Genomic DNA, 21,472 nt, shown 5'->3' on the forward strand with positions numbered 1-21,472 from the left:
TTATTTATTTTTTAATTTCTATTGATACAGCAATGTTCAAGCACATGCATTCTTAACATACAAGCATTCAATACATGGTGTACAATCAATGGCTCACAGTATCCCACTATTATTTCTTGACTGTGGATAGCCACAGCATTCTGCAGATATTTTCAAATTCATTTTCTCATCACTCTAGCCACAGGGGTAATGCAGATTGTTCACTGAAAGAAAGCTGTGGGGTTTTTCCCTGCTGTGAGTAGTTATGTTCTTTAAACTTTATGGGAATATGTATAGTCATGGAGTTTAAATCTCCCTTGAGTCGTTTCTTTGTCTGCCTTGGCATGCTCCGTGCTAGTATTTTCCAGCTGCATACTAATGAGTTGAGCAAAGAGGGAGGCAGCTGGCCCAGAAAAGGCACAATGGCTCCATTCCACAGCTGTGTGACACTAATGCTTGTATGGATTATCTCTGGTTAATAAGCCCTTCCCTCATAGCATGACTGACTTTTGACACCGACCATGCACCTACATTTTGTCAAGTCCCATTTGTGAAAAGTGAAGATATAGATGTTTAATTGCTCTTTTGCTACAAGAAAGCATTTCAAATCACTGTACTACCCCAAATGTAAATGAACCTGACAAAGATTTTATTCAGGATTTTAATTTACAAGTCTCTTAAACATGGATGTCCCAGAGTGACACAACTCTGATTCATTATAACAACTAGCTATTTTACACGGAGAGTGCTAAGATTTAAGAGAAAACAGGCTTGTGCCAGTGATGGATGGGTTCTGGAGAACACAGGTTAAAAGTCAACTTGGGCTACCAACTTTATTTTATTCAGGTCACTTTCTCTACTAATGCATTGAAAATGAAAGAGCACATTTGAGAGATTTTAAGACTAGGAAACAAGGTTCTATTTTGTTCCTTGATGCTAGGGAAAAACACCACAATTAAAGAACCAAAAGCTAATCTTTTATCTCTAGAATCTAAGCATATAGTACAATTTTTTCAAGTTAGTTTTTATGTATCCCTCTGTTTTTGTTGTGTTCTTTCTTTGGCCTTAAAACAGAGAACCAAATTCTGAGAGGCTCCGATTAGTAAAAGCTGATCTTAAAGCATGGGCAACCATCAGCTCAAAGGTAAACCATAGACATTTTATCATTTATTTATCACTTGCATCTCTGTTTTTCATAAGAGCACATCCTCTTTTGTTCCTTCCAGCAGATATGCTTTCTTATATGCTTTATGAAAACTATTCATATGAAGAATCTGTTTAATTGAAAAATAATTTCCCTACTCCATCAAAGGTACAAGACCACTGCTTTCCCTGTAATTTTCAGTGTTGAGTCAAAAAGTGATCTGAATTCTGATTAATGGATGGCCTAATATGCTCTTGCTGCTTTCACCTTCTCACATATGTGTATCTCTAATTTGTGTATGTTTTGACATATGCATAACTGGATGGATTGATAATTTCTCTGGCTGATTTTATGGAGACAATTCCAGCTATATCACTACAAAGTAACTTTGGGGAAAAACTTCACTGAAGAAAGCGTGTTTCAGAGTCTTAATTACATCTGTTTCTTACTTTTATATATGCTGTATTTTTTTCTAAACCCACATTTTACACATAGGTCAGGTACAAAGTAACATTGCCTTTATATTTTGAAGCCTTTTATGTGGGCTTGATTTTTGGGCAGAAATTTATGTGTGAAGACATAAGCCCTGAACCATCTGAAAGAGTGGGTTTTACCCCTCCTTCTTGACAAACATAGGTAATACTTTACCAGAGACCCCCCCCCCCCACAAAAAAGGGCTAGCAAATTCAGTGGAGGACACATTTACATAATGCATCTTTTAACAAGGGAATAAGTGAGGGCATACGTGACAATGCTAGCATGATGTTCATTCCTTCCTGTCAGTTATCCTTGAGTCTCCCTGCAGTTTAAGCTTTAGGTCAATAAAATGAATTTCAAAGCAAATGCCTTCAGCACCATGGAAGAATTAACTCTGTGGGGTTGCTTCAAAAAAGCAATGAATTTTCTATTGCTTTTACCTCATGCAATAAATATTTTTCCACTTTTGCTTTTTGTCAGAAGGGTTTCATTCCCATTTAATTCCATTTCTTGATAAGAATTCAGTTCTATAACCAAATACATCTCTTCTTTAAATATAATAAAAACTTTGGAATTTCAATTTTAAAGTAAAGGATATTGGTAATGAATCCCTGTCAGATATGTGCAACTTACTCTTTCGGGTTGAAAATCACAGTATTTTGTATTTTTCTTTCCAATTGGTTATACCATGCAATGTGCCTTTTTGTCACACTGAAAGAAATAGAGTTAATTTTCTACAGGTAGGAATCAGGGCTTAAACTAACTCTTCAGTCATTGGGCATAATCTGAAACTATCTTATTATCTTCCTTCAACAAATTCACTCTTTTAATCCTCTCACAAAAAAATGTGCAAACCAGTCACTTCCATTTTCCAACTTTTTATTGTAGTATCGTACATACAAACTCAAAATGTCATATTTTAATCAGTTTCAAAGTGTATAATTCAGTAGTATTAATTTCATTCCCAATATTGTGCTACTATCACCAATATCCATTACCCCAACTTTTTCATCACCTCAAACAGAACCTCTGGACCCAGTAAGCAATAACTCTTTCTCCCCCAATTCCCTGGAAAGCTATAATCTAGCCTCTCTATGAAATTCATTTATTCTAAGTATTTCATATAAGTGAGATCAGACAATATTTGTCTGTGTATCATTTTCATCACATAATATCATGGTTGCATAGTATCAGCATGACTTAGTACTGTTGATGTTGACCTTGATCACCTGGCTGAGGTAGTATTTGTCAGGTTTTCTCACTGTAAAATTACTCTTTTCCCGCTTTTCCTTCCTTTGAAATGAAGTCACTGTAAACAGCCCATACTTAAGGAGTAGGAAGTTATACTCCACTTCTTTGAGGGCAGAGTATCTGCATAAATTATTTAGAATCCTCCATGGGAGATTTGTCTCTTTTCCCTCGATTGATTATTTATTAAGTCATTTGTTTGCATCCATATGGAGTCAAGGGTATTTATTTTATACTTAGGTTTATAATCCAATTTTTCTTTATTAAGTTTTGCTCAAATAGTTCCAGCTTTGGCCATTGGGAACTTATGTTTCTCTTTGGCATGCCCCTATCATCGTGGGATCTTATGAGCACTTTCTTATTTTCTGACACTATAAGATATTCCAGGCTCATCTTGTATATTTCCTGTCACAGTCCTAGAATCAGCCATTTCTCCAAGGAGCTGGTTCCTTTTTATTTGAGAATGGTATTAGAAACCAAGAGCCAAGTGTTAGGTGTGCTTGTTACTCCTGAGGTGCCATTGCTTCTAGTCCCTCTCTGCTGACAGAGCAAGGAAATATGTGTGTGTATACTAACTCATACCAATAAGTATTTCTATATGTAACCATATGAATCTGTTAGATGATGAAATCTAACCCATGATGAACATGGGTTCATACTGATATCTCCAACTCTAATCCGTTACCATAAGAATCATTCTAGCTTCCTCTTCTTGCTTATCTGTAAATTCCCACTCCTACAGTGAGAAATCTGACTCCTACCCTCTGCCATGCATTTAATTGTTCAATTCCAGAATACACGTTTAGTACAATTACAATTTTTAACCCTCACCTCCATGAGAAACAACTTTGTCAACTAGAATATAGTCATATGTAAAGTTTCTTTAGACTTTAGTCTTACAGGTTCTGCTCAATTCAGAAGTTGCCTAAGTTACCACCTTTTCCTCCAGCCCCTTCAGTGAGGTTGTTTCATGTATTAATAATATACTTAGTTTGTTTTGTCACATTACGCACTCCATCCTGGGATGCCCCCAAAGTCCTAAAAATAAATATAAATATAAATATATATATTTTTAAATTTGGGTATATTGAGGTTCTCTATGTGCTGTAAGTTTCTATGAATTATGACAAATGCATAGTGTCATGTTTCTGTATTACACTGTATTAAAGTATCAAACAGAATAGTTTCACTGTCTTACAAAAAAATCCCTTGTGCTTCATCTGTTCATCCCTGGCAACCACTGAACAGTTTACATTTTCTATAATTTGGCCTTTTCAGAATGTCATATAATTGGAATCATACAGTATGTAGCCTTTTATTTTTTTACTAAGCAATATACACTTAAATTCAGCCATGTCTTTTGGTGGTTTGATAGCACATACCTTTTTTTAATGCAAATTTATTGAGATATATACACACACCATACAAACCATCCAGAGTATACAATCACTGGCTCACAGTATCATCACATAGTTGTATAGCGCATATCTTCATTCATCATTGAATACTGTTCCCTTGTATGGATGCATCAGAGTTTGTTTATCCATTTACCTATTGAAGAATATCATGGTTGCTCCCAGTTTTGGTGAAGGTGAATAAAGTTTCTATAAATACTCACATGCTGGCCTTTGCATAGATGTAAGTTTTCATAATAGTTGGGTAAATGCGTAAAAGCATGATTACTAGATTGTACGGTAAGCCTATGTATAACTTTGTAAGAAACTTCCAAACTATCTTCCAAAGTGCCATTTTGCATTCCCACAGGTAATAGAGTTCCTGTTTCTCTCCATTCTCTCGCTGATAGTTGCTATTGTCAGCTTTTTTTTAATTTAAGCCATTCTAATACATATGTAATTGAATTTAATTTTTGTTTTAATTTTCAATTCCCTAATGACAAATTGTATCGAATATTTTTTCCTGTGTTTATTTGCCACCTGTATATCTTCTCTTGGAGGTGTCTATTCAGCTCTTTTGTCTATTTTTTCATTTGGAATATTTACTTACTTATTGCTGAGTTTTGTTTTTTTTTTAAATGTAATACTGTTTATTTAACTTCAAAAACATTTCAGCATTCTAAACATACAAAAAAAATAACAGAACATTGCAAATTGTGTTTAAGTACAGACGGTTCTTGAACTTTGATGCAGTGGCTCTTCACTTTGCTGACAACGAAGAGTTCTACGGTTTGCTGGAAAACAAACGGTTTTAAAACTACCGCACTTAAAAAAAAGAAAAAAGAAAAAATCCAAACACTTCTCATGCCAGCTGACCCCCCCTCCCCTTTCCACAGCTACAAATGGCAGCAGAATGCTATGTCACTATATACAAAAACAAGACAACCTGAAGCTAAATGGACGCCCACTGCAGTGTCAACAGGTCCAGCTTCGCAGTGCACGCCCTGAGCTGCGGCCCTGCTAACACCCAGCATGGACCATCCGAGAATTTCCCTCGTTTCATTCTTTTTTTTTTTTTTTTACAAACTATAGATATGTACAGTTGATAACAGGATTTCTAGCCAAAAACCAGAGTTAACACCACCTTACAAATTAGAAAACAAACAGACAAAAAAAATGCCAGAAACATCTTTCAATGCCTTGTCACACCAACAGCAAAGTGCACAGAGTGAGGAGAACACCAGAGGGCCTTGTCTTTTTAAAAATGTTTGGAAATATGTACAACTTTGATACAGTTTCAGGGTGCTCCCGACACCCATGGCTACTTCATGTAAACCACTGACAATTCCTAGAGCACTTTGAGAGAGACTACAAGATGATGATGATCCAATTTTGCAATTAAACCTAATGAGGGCAACGGACACGTCTCAAATAAGAGCTGTGCCCAGCACGGCACTCCCCTACTCTAAGGTATTCACAAGGAGACAGGGCAACAGTTTTTTTTTTTTATTCATCCTCCTCCTCCTCCTCCTCTTCTTCTTCCTCCTCCTCCTCTTCATCTTCCTCTTCTACTTTTTTCCGGGCAACTTTAGCGGGACCCTTCGCGCCATCAAACTTCCCTTTAGACTTATAGTCGGCGACATCCTTCTCGTATTTCTCCTTCAGCTTCGCTGCCTTGTTGTTGTAAGGCTGCTTTTCGTTGTCGCTCAGGTTGTTCCACATTTCACCCAGTTTTTTGGCCACATCGCCAATAGAGATGCCGGGGTTTGTAGATTTGATCTTAGGGCGGAATTCTGAACAGAACAGGAAGAACCCAGACGGTGGCCGCTTTGGAGCATTAGGATCTTTCTTCTTCTTGCCTCCCTTAGCTGGTCCATAATCCTTCATTTCCCGATCATAACGTACTTTGTCGGCCTTTGCCATCTCATCAAATTTAGATTTCTCCTTCCCGGACATTGTCTTCCACCTCTCAGAGCACTTCTTGGAAAATTCCGCAAAATTGACAGGGACCTCGGGGTTTTTCTTCTTATGTTCCTCTCTGCACGTCTGCACAAAGAAGGCATAAGCAGACATCTTGCCCTTTGGTTTCTTGGGGTCACCTTTAGCCATCCTGACTGTATTGTTCGTCGGTCTCTATTGCTGAGTTTTAAGTGTCCTTTTATGTTTTAGATACAAGACCATCATCAGATATGTGTTTTTGAAATACTTTCTCCCTTTCTAAGGCTTGTCTTTTCATTCTCTTAGCAGTGTCTTTTGCCGAGATGATTTGTAAATGTTAATAATCCAATTTATTAATTTTTTCTTTTACAGGTTGTGCTTTTGATATTGTAACTGACAATTCATCACCAAAACCAAGGTCACATAGATTTTATCCTATGTGTTCTTCTAGAAATTTTACATTTTACATTTAGGTCTGTGATTGATTTTTTTTTTTTTTATTAATTAAAAAAAGAATTAACAAAACAATTAGAAATCATTCCAATCTACATGTACAATCAGTAATTCTTAATAACATCACATAGTTGCATATTCATCATTTCTTAGTACATTTGCATCAATTTAGAAAAAGAAATAAAAAGACAACAGAATAAGAATTAAAACAATAATAGAAAGAAAAAAAAACAAAAACAAAAAACCTATACCTCACATGCAGCTTCATTCAGTGTTTTTATATAATTGCATTACAATTGGGTAGTATTGTGCTGTCCATTTCTGAGTTTTTATATCCAGTCCCGTTGTACAGTCTGTATCCCTTCATCTCCAATTATCCCTTCTCTTTTTTTTTTTTTTTTAATTAACGGAAAAAAAGAAATTAACCCAACATTTAGAGATCATACCATTCTACACATGCAATCATTAATTCTTAACATCATCACATAGATGCATGATCATCATTTCTTAGTACATTTGCATTGGTTTAGAAGAACTAGCAACATAACCGAAAAAGATATAGAATGTTAATATAGAGAAAAAAATAAAAGTAATAATAGTAAAATCAAAACAAAACAAAACAAAACAAAACAAAAACCTATAGCTCAGATGCAGCTTCATTCAGTGTTTTAACATGATTACTTTACAATTAGGTATTATTGTGCTGTCCATCTGTGATCGATTTTTTATTTCATTTTTGTGAAAGGTGTAATATCTGTGCCTAAGTTAATTTTTTGTGTATGAATATCCAGTTATTACAGCACCATTTGCTGGAAATACTTCCCTATTTCAATTGAATTGCCTTTGCTCCTTTCTCGTAGATCAGTTGACTGTATTTGTGTGGGACTATTTCTGGGTTCTCTCTCATGTTCTGTTGATCTGTGTATCTATTCATCAACGATACTGTGCTAACTTGATCACTGTAGCTTTATTGCAAGTCTTGAAATTGAGCAGTGTGTCTTCCAAGTTGGTTCTTGCTCTTTTGTATTGTATTAACTGTTCTAGGTATTTTACCTTTTTATATAAGCTTTCATATCAATTATCAATATCTACAAAATAGCTGGCTGGAATTTTGATGGAGACTGCATTGAATCTGTAGATCAAATTGGGAAGAATTGATATCTTAATAACTGAGGGCTTCTAATCTCATGAAATATTTCTCCATTTATTTAGATCTTCTTTGACTTCTTTTATCAGAGTTTTGTCATTTTCTGCATATGTATATCTTGTACATCTTTTAAGATAAATCCCTCATTATTTCATTTTATCTGGTGCTGTTGGAAATGGTATTTTTTTTTAATTTCACATACCAATTGTTCATTGATAGCATATAGGAAAGCAGCTAACCTTTGTATGTTAAATTTATATCCTATGACTTTGGCATATGTTCACTTATTAGTTTCAGAAGGTTTGTTTTTTAATTCTTTGTGATTTTGTACACAGGCAATCATGTCATTTGTGCACAAAGACACTTTTATTATTTCTTTCCCAATCATTATACCTTTTGATTTCCCTATCTTTTTGCACTAATCAGGGCTGCCAGTACAGTGTTGAAGAGTAGTGATGAGAGAGGACATCTTTGCTTTGTGCCCAATCTTAGGAGGAAAGTGTCTAGTTTATCACCATTAAGTGTGATGGTAGCTGTAGGGTTTTTGTAGTTGTTCTTTATCAAGTTGAGGAAGTTTCCCTCTATTCCTAGAATGCTAAGAGTTTTTATCATGAATGGGTGTTGGATTTTGTCAAATGTTTTTTCTGTGGCAATCGATATGATCATGTGATTTTTGTTCTTTAGCCTGTGAATATAGTACCTTGATTTATTTTCACATTGTATAGCTGGAATAAATCCCACATGGGTTGTGGGATTAAATTCCTTTTAGATTTCATTAGTGTCAATGCACTAATTGAACTGAATTTTTGTATCTGTGTTCATGAGACATAATTATCTGTAGTTTTCTTTTCTAGCAATGTCATTGACTTTCAGTTCAGTTTTTTCTTGTTGTAAGGACAGGAATGACAACTTCCAATGTCATGATATATTGGAGCTGAAACGTGAAATACCCACTGTGGTGGTTTGGAGCTGTGTGTGCCCCAACTAAAAACATGCTCTTAAATTTAATCCATTCCTGTGACTGTGAACTCATTGTAAGTAGGACCTTTTGATGAGGTTACTTCAATTAAGGTGTGAATCCACCTCAATCAGGATGGGCCTTAATCCTATTATGGAGTCCTTTATAAGCGGAAGGAAATTCAAACAGTCAGAGAAAGCCACAAGAAGCAAGAAGCTGAACATCAACGGAACTGGAAGAGATGGGAGAAACCAGGAGAGGCTACTATGTGTGTTACCACGTGACAGAAGAGCCAGTGACTAAGGATCACCAGTAGCCAACCCCAGAAAAACAGGCTTTGGGCAGAAAGTATCACCTCAGTGATGCCTTGATTTGGACTTTTTCCTGGCCTCAAAACCGTCAGCCATTAAATTCCCATTGTTTAAGCTGCATCTTTGTATACTGTTTGCTTGAGTAGCCTAGAAAACTAAACCACAAAATTTTTCAGTGAAGGGCCAGAAAATAAATATTTTCAGTTTCATAGCCACATGGTCTCTGCTGCAACTACTCAAAGCAATGAAATACAATGTGTAAGTGAATAAGCATGGTGATGTTCCAATAAAACTTCGTTTACAAAAATGGGGGCTTGACTCAGTTTGGCTCCCAGGTCATAGATTGCCAGTCCCTGACTGAAAACATAAATGGAAAATCTCGAAAGCCGTATATCGGTTGACAGCCAACTTGTTGAATGGTGAATAAATGAATCTATCTGTATGTTAAAATATCTTACAGAGATTTGATAATGCCACAAATATTCTTCTCCATTAAAATTATCAATTAGGAGAGTTTTCATACCTACATATACTTTTGCTATTAAAACCTTAATCACAGAACTTACTGTCTCTCCCTAAGCCCAAACAAACCTGGAAATAGAGAAACATAATTTTCTCTTGAAATCCTTTTATTCTATATTTTACCAAAGATTAATATTTGGATCTACATAATACAAGACAAATACTGAGCTATTTCCATTTAATTATAATTCAAAAATAATTTTCCATACCTGTAGAAAGAAAAGTAATAAAATCTTAAATCCCTGGGATTCAAGTAACTGTATTCTGTAAGCATTCAGTACCTTTAAAATAAGAAGTCTTCACAGGGTTAAAGAGTTAAAGCTTCACAGGATGAAAAAGAAAAACAGCAGTATATAACCTTATAAATTTAAACTATTTGAAGAAGAGTTATGTGAGTGAAAATCATAAATTTTTGCAGACTGCAGTAATATAACATATTTAGAGAATGGAATAATCAACTTGGAATTTTTGTTACCTAGATTGAACTTATATCTATTGTGAAAATATATTGTCCTTAGAAAATCATACTTAGAATAAATTTTCTAAAAATCTGTAAGTTAAAGATGTTCCCCTGTGGAATTTGCAGAATGATATTCCCAAACATTTCCCTTTAGGAATCTACAAATTTCCCCTCAGCCCATCAATTAGGAAAAGACAGAAATGATCTCCTCAGGTGAACAGCATTTAACTAAAATATTATATGTATACAATGAATGTGTTTACTGCCAACTTCTCAGCCTGGATTCCACTTTGCTTTATTATTCTCTGGCTTCCAGGTGTTAATCTTTCTTTTCTGTACTTGCCTAAATCCTCACGTACTTATTCATCAGTTCAACAGTTAATTCTAGTAGCTAATGTATATAAAGGCAGACAACAGTATAAATCAGCCAGTGAGTATCCACTGTCTGTCTGGTTGAGGCTGTTCAGCTCACTTTTCATCTAAGCTGGAATAAACAAGGGAGGCACTTTGCCTTGCAGTAAGTGAGTTTCAGAATTCAACCACCAGAAGCGCAACCTCTGGAAAACCCAAGTCAGATATTTTGGCCTTTTAGTTCAATGGCTTGTTATTTAAATTTTGGAATGTTCAATCTTGTACATTTTTGTTAAGAATAATCTTTGCTTAAGTTATGTCTTTATTATGATGATGAGGATGATGTTGATGATGATGATAATGAATATGCTGTATGCATTGTAATTGATTATTGCTGGTATGTAGACAAGAATTTGAATATTTTTCCAGAATTCTATCAATAGTAAATTTTTAAGTTTATCTTTTTTTTTTCCTCAGTAACTGTATTAGCTAGGGTTCTCTAAAGAAACAGAATTACCAGGAGATATCCGTAGATATAAAATTTATGAAAGTGTCTTACATAACCATGGGAATGTGGAGTCCAAGGTCTGTAGGGCAGGCTGCAAGCTGGGAACTCCAGTGAAGTTCCTCAACGAACTCTCAGGAGAGGCTGGCTGCATAACCGTAAGAATGGAAGAATCCAAAATCCATAGGGCAGGCTGTGAAGCTGACAACTCCGATGAAGTGTCTGGATAAACTCCACAGGAGAGGCTCACCAGGTGAAGCAGGAAAAGAGACTGTCTCTTCTGAATCCTCCTCAAAAACCTTCCAGTGATTAGATTAAGCATCACTCATTGCAGAAGGCACTCCCCGTAGTTGATTACAAATGCAATCAGCTGTGGATACAGTCAACGTAATCATGATTTAAGTCCATGAAATGTCCTCATGGCAACAGACAGACCACCACTTGCTTGACCAGCTGACCAGGTACCACCGCCTGGCCAAGTTGACACATGAACTTGACCATGACAGTAACCAGTCATCATTTGTGTCAGTAAAATAAGGATTGATGCAGAAATGATAAGAGATGAAGTGGAACTGGATATTGGGCCCATATCAGTCATGTTTTTATATGTGATTCCATACCCCTGGCCACCAAACTATGTATAGATAGATACATGGCACATGCTGAGTCAGTCACACTCTTTCCTTGGAAATTAGAATTGGAATTGGGGAAAAAAGCAAAATATTCTCTGCAAGTACATGCAACTATTTATATAAACTAAGGAGCTTTGTGGCAGTCATATAAAAAGAATATTATAGAAGATTTAGGCTGACTATTTGAGAGAAGAAAGGACAAATAGAGAATCCTGGCTACTTTTCAGGTTTTTCCTGAGCTGGCTGCATTTCTGCCCTTGAGCTCCATAAGACATCTCTGGCTCCTTGTCATACATGCCCCCTTTTTCCTAAAACCAGTTTGACTTTGTTTCTGTTTCTTGCAACCAAAATAACCTAAGATAATAAGCCTTACCACTACCACACTATAATTATCTACTATAATTTATAATATTAATATCTACTATAATTACTTATCTCCTCAATATTAGTGATTCTTGATGGAAGTGACCATAACATTTTTTTTTCCAAATCCCTAGCACTGAGTCAACACGCAATAAATATCTTCAAAGGAATGAAAGAAAAAAGTTTATTTGTATGGAAGGCACAGCATGATGAAACCTACTACCACAGCCATTCCTTCTCATATGAAAATACATCTTCATGTAGTATTATGTGTTTTAATCCCTTAGAAGAGGTTTTCCTAAAGTATATTCAGTATCTACCCACTAGCTCAAGATGGCAATAGGTCTTCAATGCAAAATGGCTCCACAATAGTTTTATATGGAAGAAACTGTTATATAGAGTTACAATTTTCATTACTGTAAGAATTCTCAGAGCCTTTGCTGTCATCTGGATACACTGCAAATCTTCAGGAAGGGGACAAAGCAATCAAGTTTCCCAAACATTTTTCTCCCTTAAATAGTTGTTTATTGGCAGTGGGCTGGAAAGGGTGTGGTGTTAGTGTGTCCAGACAACACTTCACACAGGGAGGCGAGAGTGATGGGAAAGAGCAGCATGGGGATCCTTAAGTGTGAGTGAGGGAGAGGGGTGAGGGCCTGGAGTGTTAATGGAGTAGCCTTAGAACACTTCCACATAGTAGGCATGGTTAGAAACTAAAAGGGACTCACTGGCTGCGGCCCTGGCCTGACCTCTTGGGATGTACTTTCTTTGGCAGACAAGGCTTTTGGCCAGTGCTCGCTTGACATACTCTTCCTGGGCAACCTTCAGATTCTCCTTCCCACCACAGGCTTTCAAGGCAGAGGTCTACTGGACTCAGCCTTAGAAACAGGTCTGGGTCCATGGCTTCTGCAGTGAGGCTGGGTGGGGCAGCAAGCTCTTGTTGGTGGTTGCTTCCTCCTCACTCTGGCCTCCAGATAGGAGGATGACTCCAGAAGGCATCAGGGTGAACTGTGAGGTATAGCCCTCATGAGAAAACTTCAGGGTGCAGGCATGGCCTGGGGTTACCATGTTGTGCTTTAGTAAAGTGCCTTCCAGGTAGATGTGGTGGTCCTTCAGAGCCTTGTAAAGAACAGCCAGAACCTTTGTGGTTACATCTCAATAGCACTTCAAGTCTTGGTCCCTGTTGGAGAAGATCTCTGGCTGTAGAATGGGCACAGTGCCATTCTGCTGTCAGATGCTAGCATAGCACCCAGCACATTGGCATTCTCCCTGATGGCTAAGGCTGAGGGGGTATGCTCCCCAGTCTTCAGCACATAGCACCACTTGGAAAAGTCAGCCCTTCTTTCTTGCATGGAGCACAGGGCTCAGACGGCCCATCAGCCCTTGGATGGCCATCTTACCACTTCTTCCTGCCAGGATACCCTGCCCTTGTCTACCTTGATACCCACAACACTGCCCTTGGCTTTGATAGCCTTGGGGGAAGGGACATCCATCATCCACCTTCTGGTAGAATGTCTTATGGAAGAGGATGACATCTCCAATGCAGTGGTTTACACGGTCATTGGCAGTCAGCAGCATCAGGGGATAGAAGGGCCAATTCTCCCCCGGTGTTCTTGGTGCCAGTGGACTGCAGCCGCTTGGCAGTGGGGAACTCATCTGCAGCCAGGATGCCTTTGCGCCGAGACATGATACATTGAATGAAGTCAGCATTGGGTATGAATAGGACATGGTGTTTGTGATGGCAAGGTCCTGGCACAGGAGAGGGATGGGCTTTTAAGGTGCTGCGGTGGGTGGTGTGGGGACCGAATGAGCAGATATCACCAGGAACCTGGTCCTGCAGGGCATTCCAAGAGCTATACAGCCTGTTCACTTCTTGGGGTGGTGTGTAAGGTGAGGCATTTCCAAAACTTTTTGACTATGGGATCCTTTTTCCACAAAATCGTACGGAACAGTGTCCTCAGAAAAATAATTTTTAGAAATAAAGCCAAGACATTTTCATGATGTGAAAGCACTCTTCACATGGTTAACTTTCCTTTTCTGTGTAGTTTCTAGCTACATAGTCAGTATAATGTCACAGGACAGTCAGTGTAATGCAGCACCTACTTCTTAGCCCTTACTTGAGAGTGGGTGGAAACCACACAGTTATATTTTGTTTCCTGATGGGTAATTCTTAACATTGTATTATTCAGCTGTCCTCTGTTTCCCATCTTCAAATAAATAACAACAGAGAATGATGACATGGAGAGAAGGTACAGGGCTGATAAAAAGCCTGCATTACCCATCTCCCTCTACCTCTTCCCCCAATTCAGCAGCCACAACACAGGATGCATAGCCCCAAGAAGATTTCAAGGGCAAATGTAAACTTATAAAGTTCTAGCACTAGTGGGTAGGGCACTAACTACCAAGATTTTAGAGACCTAATCTAATCTGAGCAAAACTCCCAGAATTTCCAAATCTTCTCTTTCACTTCCGTTCATATATTTTACGAGACAATAAAAACACAGGTGGTTATAATCCTACTGCTGCCACCTGCCAGCTTCAGTCCCATCACAATCTCTCAGTGCCTGTTGTCCTCTCTGAAACCTGGGGCCAGTATCAGAACAACCTTCCTGCAGCCACCCTGAAGAGTAATGAATAGAAATGAGTTATAAATATAAAATGCTGTATAAATCTTTTAGCACTAGAGACTTGGGATGTTTTAAGTACACAAAAGACAGCCTAATAAGACTATCAATCCTGTCTACAATGTATAGACATTTAGAAAGTAGGATCCCATCCATCCTTGGCTCTCAGAACCTTGGTTTAAAAAAAAGAATCTATGATTCCCATCAATGTAGAGAAATGTGCCCTTTTGTCTTTCTTTTTTGGTCTAATTTATTGATATTTTTCTGTATATACTGAGACCATGTGAGACAAGGTTACGTATTATCTGCAAGATAGTTAGACTCATTATGGACAGTTTTCTTAATTCAGAGAATATTAGTCCTACACTGCTCTGCTAGCATCTGACTGCATAGGAGGCATCAAACTGAATAAACATTAATGAAGAGGTTGTTTGCACATTATATAGCTAACATACTGTAAGAAAAACAATTCAAATAAAAAAAAATCAAGGCTGATACTTTTAAAATCTTAATGGAGTGTCACTTTCAACTGTGTTGAGTTTTAATATTGAACAACTTAGTCTTCTTTGACTACCCAAAATTTAATATTACATTTCTCTGGGGTTATGGAAAATAGAACAGATTTGACCAAATGTCTCTCTGTTGTTGAAGCAGAGAACAACTCTCAACTGTGCCAACTCCATTTATGTAACTTTTTCAAACAACCCATAGGTTTATATCCACCCAAATTGTACTTGTAAGAAGAAATCCATGTTTAAGAGGCATACAGAAGCATGTGCTAGGAGAAAAATGTATTGACCCCACCAGCTGGGCCATTACCACACTGATGAGTTACACTAGTAATTTGCATTCTATGTCCAGCATTCTACTGTTTAAAGAAAGAAAGGGAGATGCATGCCCCCGCACATCTAGTCCCTGTAACAAAATTGAGGGTGTCCCTCTCTGATGGCATCTTCTTCTCAGCCTCCCATTATGATGGTCTGGAATCCTAGAGAGAGTTTTAGCAGTTGACAGGAATGAGGTATTGATAGACATTTTTCTCTTCATTTTCCCTTATGAGCCTGAGAAACTGTCCCTACAGTCAAAAAGGGATTTATTTTGTCCCTTAAGTGCAAAATAAATCACAGACTAGCTTCCTCTTTTTTTTTACTCTAAATCAGAATTGTGCTCACCAATCTCTTTTCAGAAAAAAAGGAGTAAATTATTCCTGATTTCCACTTTCCATTCTCTTCCCCTTTCTCAGAGCCTCCCTTTCCCCTGTTGCCTTCTTATATAAGAGGAGATAGGTCCAAATGTATACACTATCATAGACAGAAAACTGACTACAATGGAGGAAAGGACTTCAGAAAAGCCATTACTTTAAAGATGAGCAAACTTATTCTCAGTGGCAAAGGCCAGGTTGTGCCATCTTCACAAGTGAGTCAAATCCATGTGTGTATCTACTCAGAAACAAACCAAGTAAAGGACACAGAAAAAAAGCTCCACAACGTTAAATCCCCAGATTCTTGACTGGAAAACTGCTAGATCCTTTTTTGAACATTACCAGAGGCCATTTTGAATGAATTATAGTATATATTCTTTTCCCTTCTCAGCATCACCATCCCAGTAAATGAAGCCTATCAAATCTCCGGTGATTCATCAGAGTGACTTTCTTTATCAAAATGGCAAGTCTTCTCATCATAATTTCAAACCAAAGACCCTGTTAAAATACTAGCTACATCCCTACAGAGATGCACTAGATCAGGGAATAATAACAGATAATCTCTGACTCTAGATCTGAAAAAAGAGTCTCTGTGATAACTGTAAAATCGTTTTCTATTACTTAGTGAGGAAAAAAACCTCCATTTGTATTTGTGAATCATCACTGCCGCTTTTGGTTAAGATGTTCTCTTTGGTGATTCGTGACTGGAAAGGGGCCAGTAGAAATGCGTGGACACACATTCACAAAAAACCTTACTTCTGAGCCCACAATGTAGTATAAAGACTTTCCTGGATAGTCTTGAAGGCAAAAAAAAATTTTTTTAAGGCAAAATCAACTCAAAATCCAAGTTTCAGGCTATAAAGAGTTACTTCATTCTCTTCTAATCTGATTAAAACTTTGGAGGCCCAGCTGTGGCAATAAGTTTATCATATCCCATTTAGCAAGATCTATTTAGCTGTAATTACAGCTTGAAAATGTTTTCTAGGCTTTATATCTTTGTCCAGAAAGGGGCAGTTTGAGGAATAATAATAAAGTATCATTCAAAGGAATAAACAACCATGCTTCTGAAATTCAGGTCTTTGTGCCTCTTCACAGAAATCTGGCTCTTTCTCATAAAATGTTGTGGCTAGGGTAAAATAAGTCAGTAGTAGAACATAAACTTGATTATTCAGTGACCTGGGAACAGGCATGGTTCTCTCTAGTTTCAAGGAGTGAATAATGCCAGAAGCACAGACACTCCCAAGTGAAAGACTGCTTGACACACTTATCATAGCAGTTGGATGATGTTTCAGGGCCCAGATGCCAGGCATTTTGTTTTGTGTTGTTTTGCTTTTAACGTCATCAGACTTTTCAAACCATTTTCTTTACATGACCCCTTTAATGCCTTTGAAAAGATCTATTCTCCTGAGTCATCCAAGAGGAGGGAGGACAGAGTGAGCTGTGAGCCAAATAGAAGACTCCCTTCCCTTCTCTGACTGCAGAGAGGTGGCTCTCCAAGTGCATCATATGTTCAACCTTCAATTAATTCCACTCACACTATACTCTCGCTGGTAATGAAGACAAATAGCTCTGCAGTCTTTGGGTACAGCATCAGTGTTTACTTCTGGTAACAGCCAAGGATATACTCCTTATACTCTGGGAGCTATAAAGATCATTTAGGAGAAGAAACTTGGACTCCACCTCCTCTTTCTTTTTGCCACAGAAGAGGACCACAGAACCTGAATTCCCCCTTCCTCTGACCTCAGACACCCTATTATGTTGAGTTAATTGCAACTGTTACTGCAAATTCTTGCTTCCATCTCTATAATCAAGTGTAGCAGATTCCTCTTTCTCTGCTTCCCTATTCACAAATGAAGCCAGAAGATGCCAGGAAATAAATACCTTCCCCCAGGAAGCCTATGACCAGTAACTGACTGAAGTTGGTGTTTAAAGACCGCAGTGCCCTTGGTCCTCAATTGGGATAAATCTGAGATGCATATCCTACTCCAGCTCATGGGGTTGCCCAGTGCAATTAAGCTCCAGTTGCCTACAGTAGGAATGACACAACCTTTATAGCTGGATTCCCTTCCTTTTTTCACTTCCCCACCCCTCCACTTGATCACATCCAAAATAGACTACTTGTGCTTGAATTTGGCCAGCTGCTGGGGTTATAAATGATAAAAGAAGATGATAAATGATAAAAGAAAATGATAAGAGAAAGGAGATTTCCCCTCCTTTGACTCTTCTCTGTGCACTTCCTCTAATGGCTGTTTGCGTTTGGTGGCAGCTTTCCCCCCCGATGGTTGAATTTTACTTGATTACATTCCAGTACAAATGGTGGGGGTGGTTCTTGCCTCATACCCCAACCCCTGCTTCATTTTCCCCTGTTTCACATTGATGGGTCTTCTCATAACTATCCCTAGCCAACCCCAGGTTCAGTCTTCCTAAAGACCCAGTCTTCCTAAAGCTCTTTAAACATGCACGTGTGCACACACACATGCCTGGAAATTCTTAACTTCATTTGTACCATATACTCTTTTGGCAGCCTGTGGACTCAGAATAATTTTAAATTAACAAAATAAAATATATAAGATTGCAAAGAAAAATGATTACAGTGAAATATGATTGGTAAACTGGACTCCAGATAAGAACATATTCCTGTGTGTATGTGTGTGTATATGGCTGTATATACCTCAAGGGGCTTCAGCCCTTATCTCTTATGTGTGACATAATTCTATTGTGATTTCCAACAATTGCTGAATCCCTGGCCTCTTCAGGTTCTCCTGCCAAGATCAGAGTGAAAATGTAGTGCCTCAGGGAACAAGCTCTGCATACCCATCTCACTCTGAATTTAATGTCCCACCCTGCCTTTTTTTTTTTTTCCATTCCTAAGTAGACCTCACTCATGTTAGTGCCACCTCTGTGGATTGCTGAGTTGCCTGGATAGTTTTCTGCCCTGACATGAGATCATTGCTACCTTGGCTCTCTGGTTGTCATGGGCTCAAATCTTTCATTATTTCCTCCAGTATATCTCCCCATTGTCTCTCAAACGCACTGGCTAAAGCCTTTTTGTTTACAAACAGAGATCCCATTATGAAGTCTGTGATTTTCTTTCAATTACTTCAGCATAGATTGTATTATACAAATATGTTATTTTTAATCTACCCACAGGAAAAATCAGTGATCCTCACTGGGATCTCATAACCCAGGAAGGATGAGGTTACAATTAATAAGAAAGGCCACACTCCAGGGATGACTGTACAAATGTCTTCACTATCTATATTTCCTATAAACAGCAGAGGTTTCACTGATTAGCATAATTAATAGTAGAAATGGATTTTCATTGGTGAAGTTTATAGCTTGCTAATTAGGCTAAGAGATGTTAGAAATACTCATTCGAATGTGAAATTCGTGGTGTTTAAGTGTATTTATTGGCTAAAATATGTTTTAAATACTACCCAGCTTAGCGTAAACAGTGTGTGGGAATCTAGCAAGCCTGTCACCATTACCATTAGATTTGGCACATTATGTTTAGCTCTAAACCCAGAACTCAGCTGTTGTTATAAAATATTCTTCATCATTCCCTATAAGTGGATACTTAGTCAAATTCTGCCACTACAATAATGTTGTATTTGCCTCAGGTGGACCTTTTATGCAAGTTACTTATGAAGTACCAAAAAGGGTAGAATTCTTGGATTATTTTGGTATTACTTGGCTCTTTTTTTGCCTACTTCTTAATAAATGTTTATATGCATGGCAGGATTTGGTCTGAGACTTGCTTTTATAACCAAGATTATAGGGGAGAAGACAACCTTCACCCTCATTTAACTATGGGTATTTCTTGAGATCTTCCAGAATGAGCCTAAGAATTCTGATGATCAAATGGCCTTATACCTCCCTACTCTTCAATCATAGAATAGTATAGATTTCCTCTTAGGCACAATAGCCACTTTTTTGAATACATAATCGTTTTCTACAATGACTGTTTCATTTTGCTGAACTGTCCTCTTTGGTCCCACCTCTGGTCTCAGGTGAGTCCCTTCTAACCCTCATCTTATCCTAGAGGATAGGTTTCAGCCCTGTTGTGACTTGCTCTTTATCATTACTTATATCAGCTACATTCTTTCATTCTTCAATAATTATTAATTGAATACTTTCTATGTATCATGCAGCATTCTAGACCCAGGGGAGATATATCAGTCAGAAAGACAAGTAAGATCTTATGAGTAAAGATGAATAAAGGAACAGAACAAATTAGTAAAATATTTTCATACAGTAAGCAAAGATCTTGTAATGCTTTGCACCTGGTCCCTCTAGAATTATAGTGGAATTAATAATCAGTGTGACTTGAAACTAAGGTGGTTCTGAGAGCCATGAGTTCATTTTTAATCTTACCGGAACAGTCAGATTCTCATCAGTGCCTTCACCTCACCTCACAGTTTAGCCAAAGTGTGAAAGATTCATCCAAGAATCAAGACCAATTTAGTTTTCTTTGGAGAAATATAATGCACAATTAGCACTTTGATTTTTTTCATTGAGTTGATCCGTTGGATCAGTTGGTATAAACTGATTGGTTTAGCATTTCCTGGTCTACAAATAGACACAGGAAATCAGTCAAAACCCAGCTTAACTTAATTAGTATTGACAGAGCACTGAGAATCATAAAATCTGAGATTTAGTAGGGCCTTTAGAGATCAGTATACTCAGGAAGAAAACGAGTTCCAGAAAATTAACCCCCAAATGTTCACCGTATATGCTGAAAGCTCTTGTGTTTATACTGCTCCTTACTCACAAACGTTTTGCCAGGATTATTGGCATTAATATTTCACTTACTCTAATATGGATTATCATGAGCTATTTATAATTTTTTAATATGAAAATAATGTGAAACATTAAAGTTTAAAAACGGAAACATAAATCATTCACCATCCAACTGACAACTGCTTTCAGTTTTAGGTTTGTCTTTTACATCTGGTGCATAAAAATGTTTATAGTATTTTAATCTTTTAGTTAATGAGTAACTAAAATGTAATATCCTGATTTGAAACCTAGCATATTATACTACCTTTTCCATATTACTATGTAGTGTCTTGTTTTTTATTAATGTTTATAAATCAGCCCGTTAACCAGTCACATCCTAATTTAATCAGCAACTCTCCTATTTTAGCTATTTGGACTGTTTTTAATTTTAATTGTTTTTGAAAAAGTAGCTTAATGCGTTTGCATTATTTCTTTAGACTAAACTCCCAGAAGGAAAATTACTACACCAAAGGATTAGAATACTTGTGTAGTTTTTAAAAAAACTTAAGCCGTTAATTTTGTGTAAAGTTTTTACTAATAGTCAAAGCAGCAATAATATAGAAGAATGTCAGATTCAACATATACTTATAAAAGTTCAATAGCTGTATTTTTAAGGCTTTTTACTTCATTAAGTAGGTTAAAAATATTACTTCTTTGATATCAAACATTTACTTGCTGAATTTCCTCTTTTAGTGAATTGTCCACATCTTTTTCTTGTTTATTTATTGATCTTAGAATTGGTCCATTTGTTTGGGTCCTTTATAGACTAGAGATGTTCATCCTTAGACATTTTTGTTTCAAATATGTTTCCTAGGCAGTTGTTTGGCTTTTAATTTTCTTTTGACTAAAATATACAGAACACAGAATTATGTATCTTTTGCTCTGTGGCTATTTCCATCTCTTCTGTGCCTACAAAGTGAACATCCTCTGGAAAGTTTTTGATAAATGAGCAATACAATTCAGCTTCTTTCCATTTTATGTTTGTGAGG

The 21,472-nt window shown here is 37.2% G+C and overlaps 1 protein-coding gene and 1 pseudogene across 1 annotated transcript; both read right to left on the reverse strand.

The window, feature by feature from the left end:
* Positions 1 to 5,304: 5,304 nt before the first annotated feature.
* Positions 5,305 to 6,369, reverse strand: LOC143671192 (high mobility group protein B3). Its single transcript, XM_077146187.1, has one exon. The coding sequence runs from the start codon at positions 6,349 to 6,351 to the stop codon at positions 5,749 to 5,751; it is 603 nt and encodes a 200-aa protein (XP_077002302.1). The 5' UTR covers positions 6,352 to 6,369; the 3' UTR covers positions 5,305 to 5,748.
* Positions 6,370 to 12,557: 6,188 nt separating this feature from the next.
* Positions 12,558 to 13,566, reverse strand: LOC143672125 (fructose-bisphosphate aldolase A pseudogene; annotated as a pseudogene).
* Between the last annotated feature and the right edge of the window lie 7,906 nt (positions 13,567 to 21,472).

This window comes from Tamandua tetradactyla, chromosome X (assembly GCF_023851605.1).
Source record: "Tamandua tetradactyla isolate mTamTet1 chromosome X, mTamTet1.pri, whole genome shotgun sequence".
Classification (NCBI taxonomy): domain Eukaryota; kingdom Metazoa; phylum Chordata; class Mammalia; order Pilosa; family Myrmecophagidae; genus Tamandua; species Tamandua tetradactyla.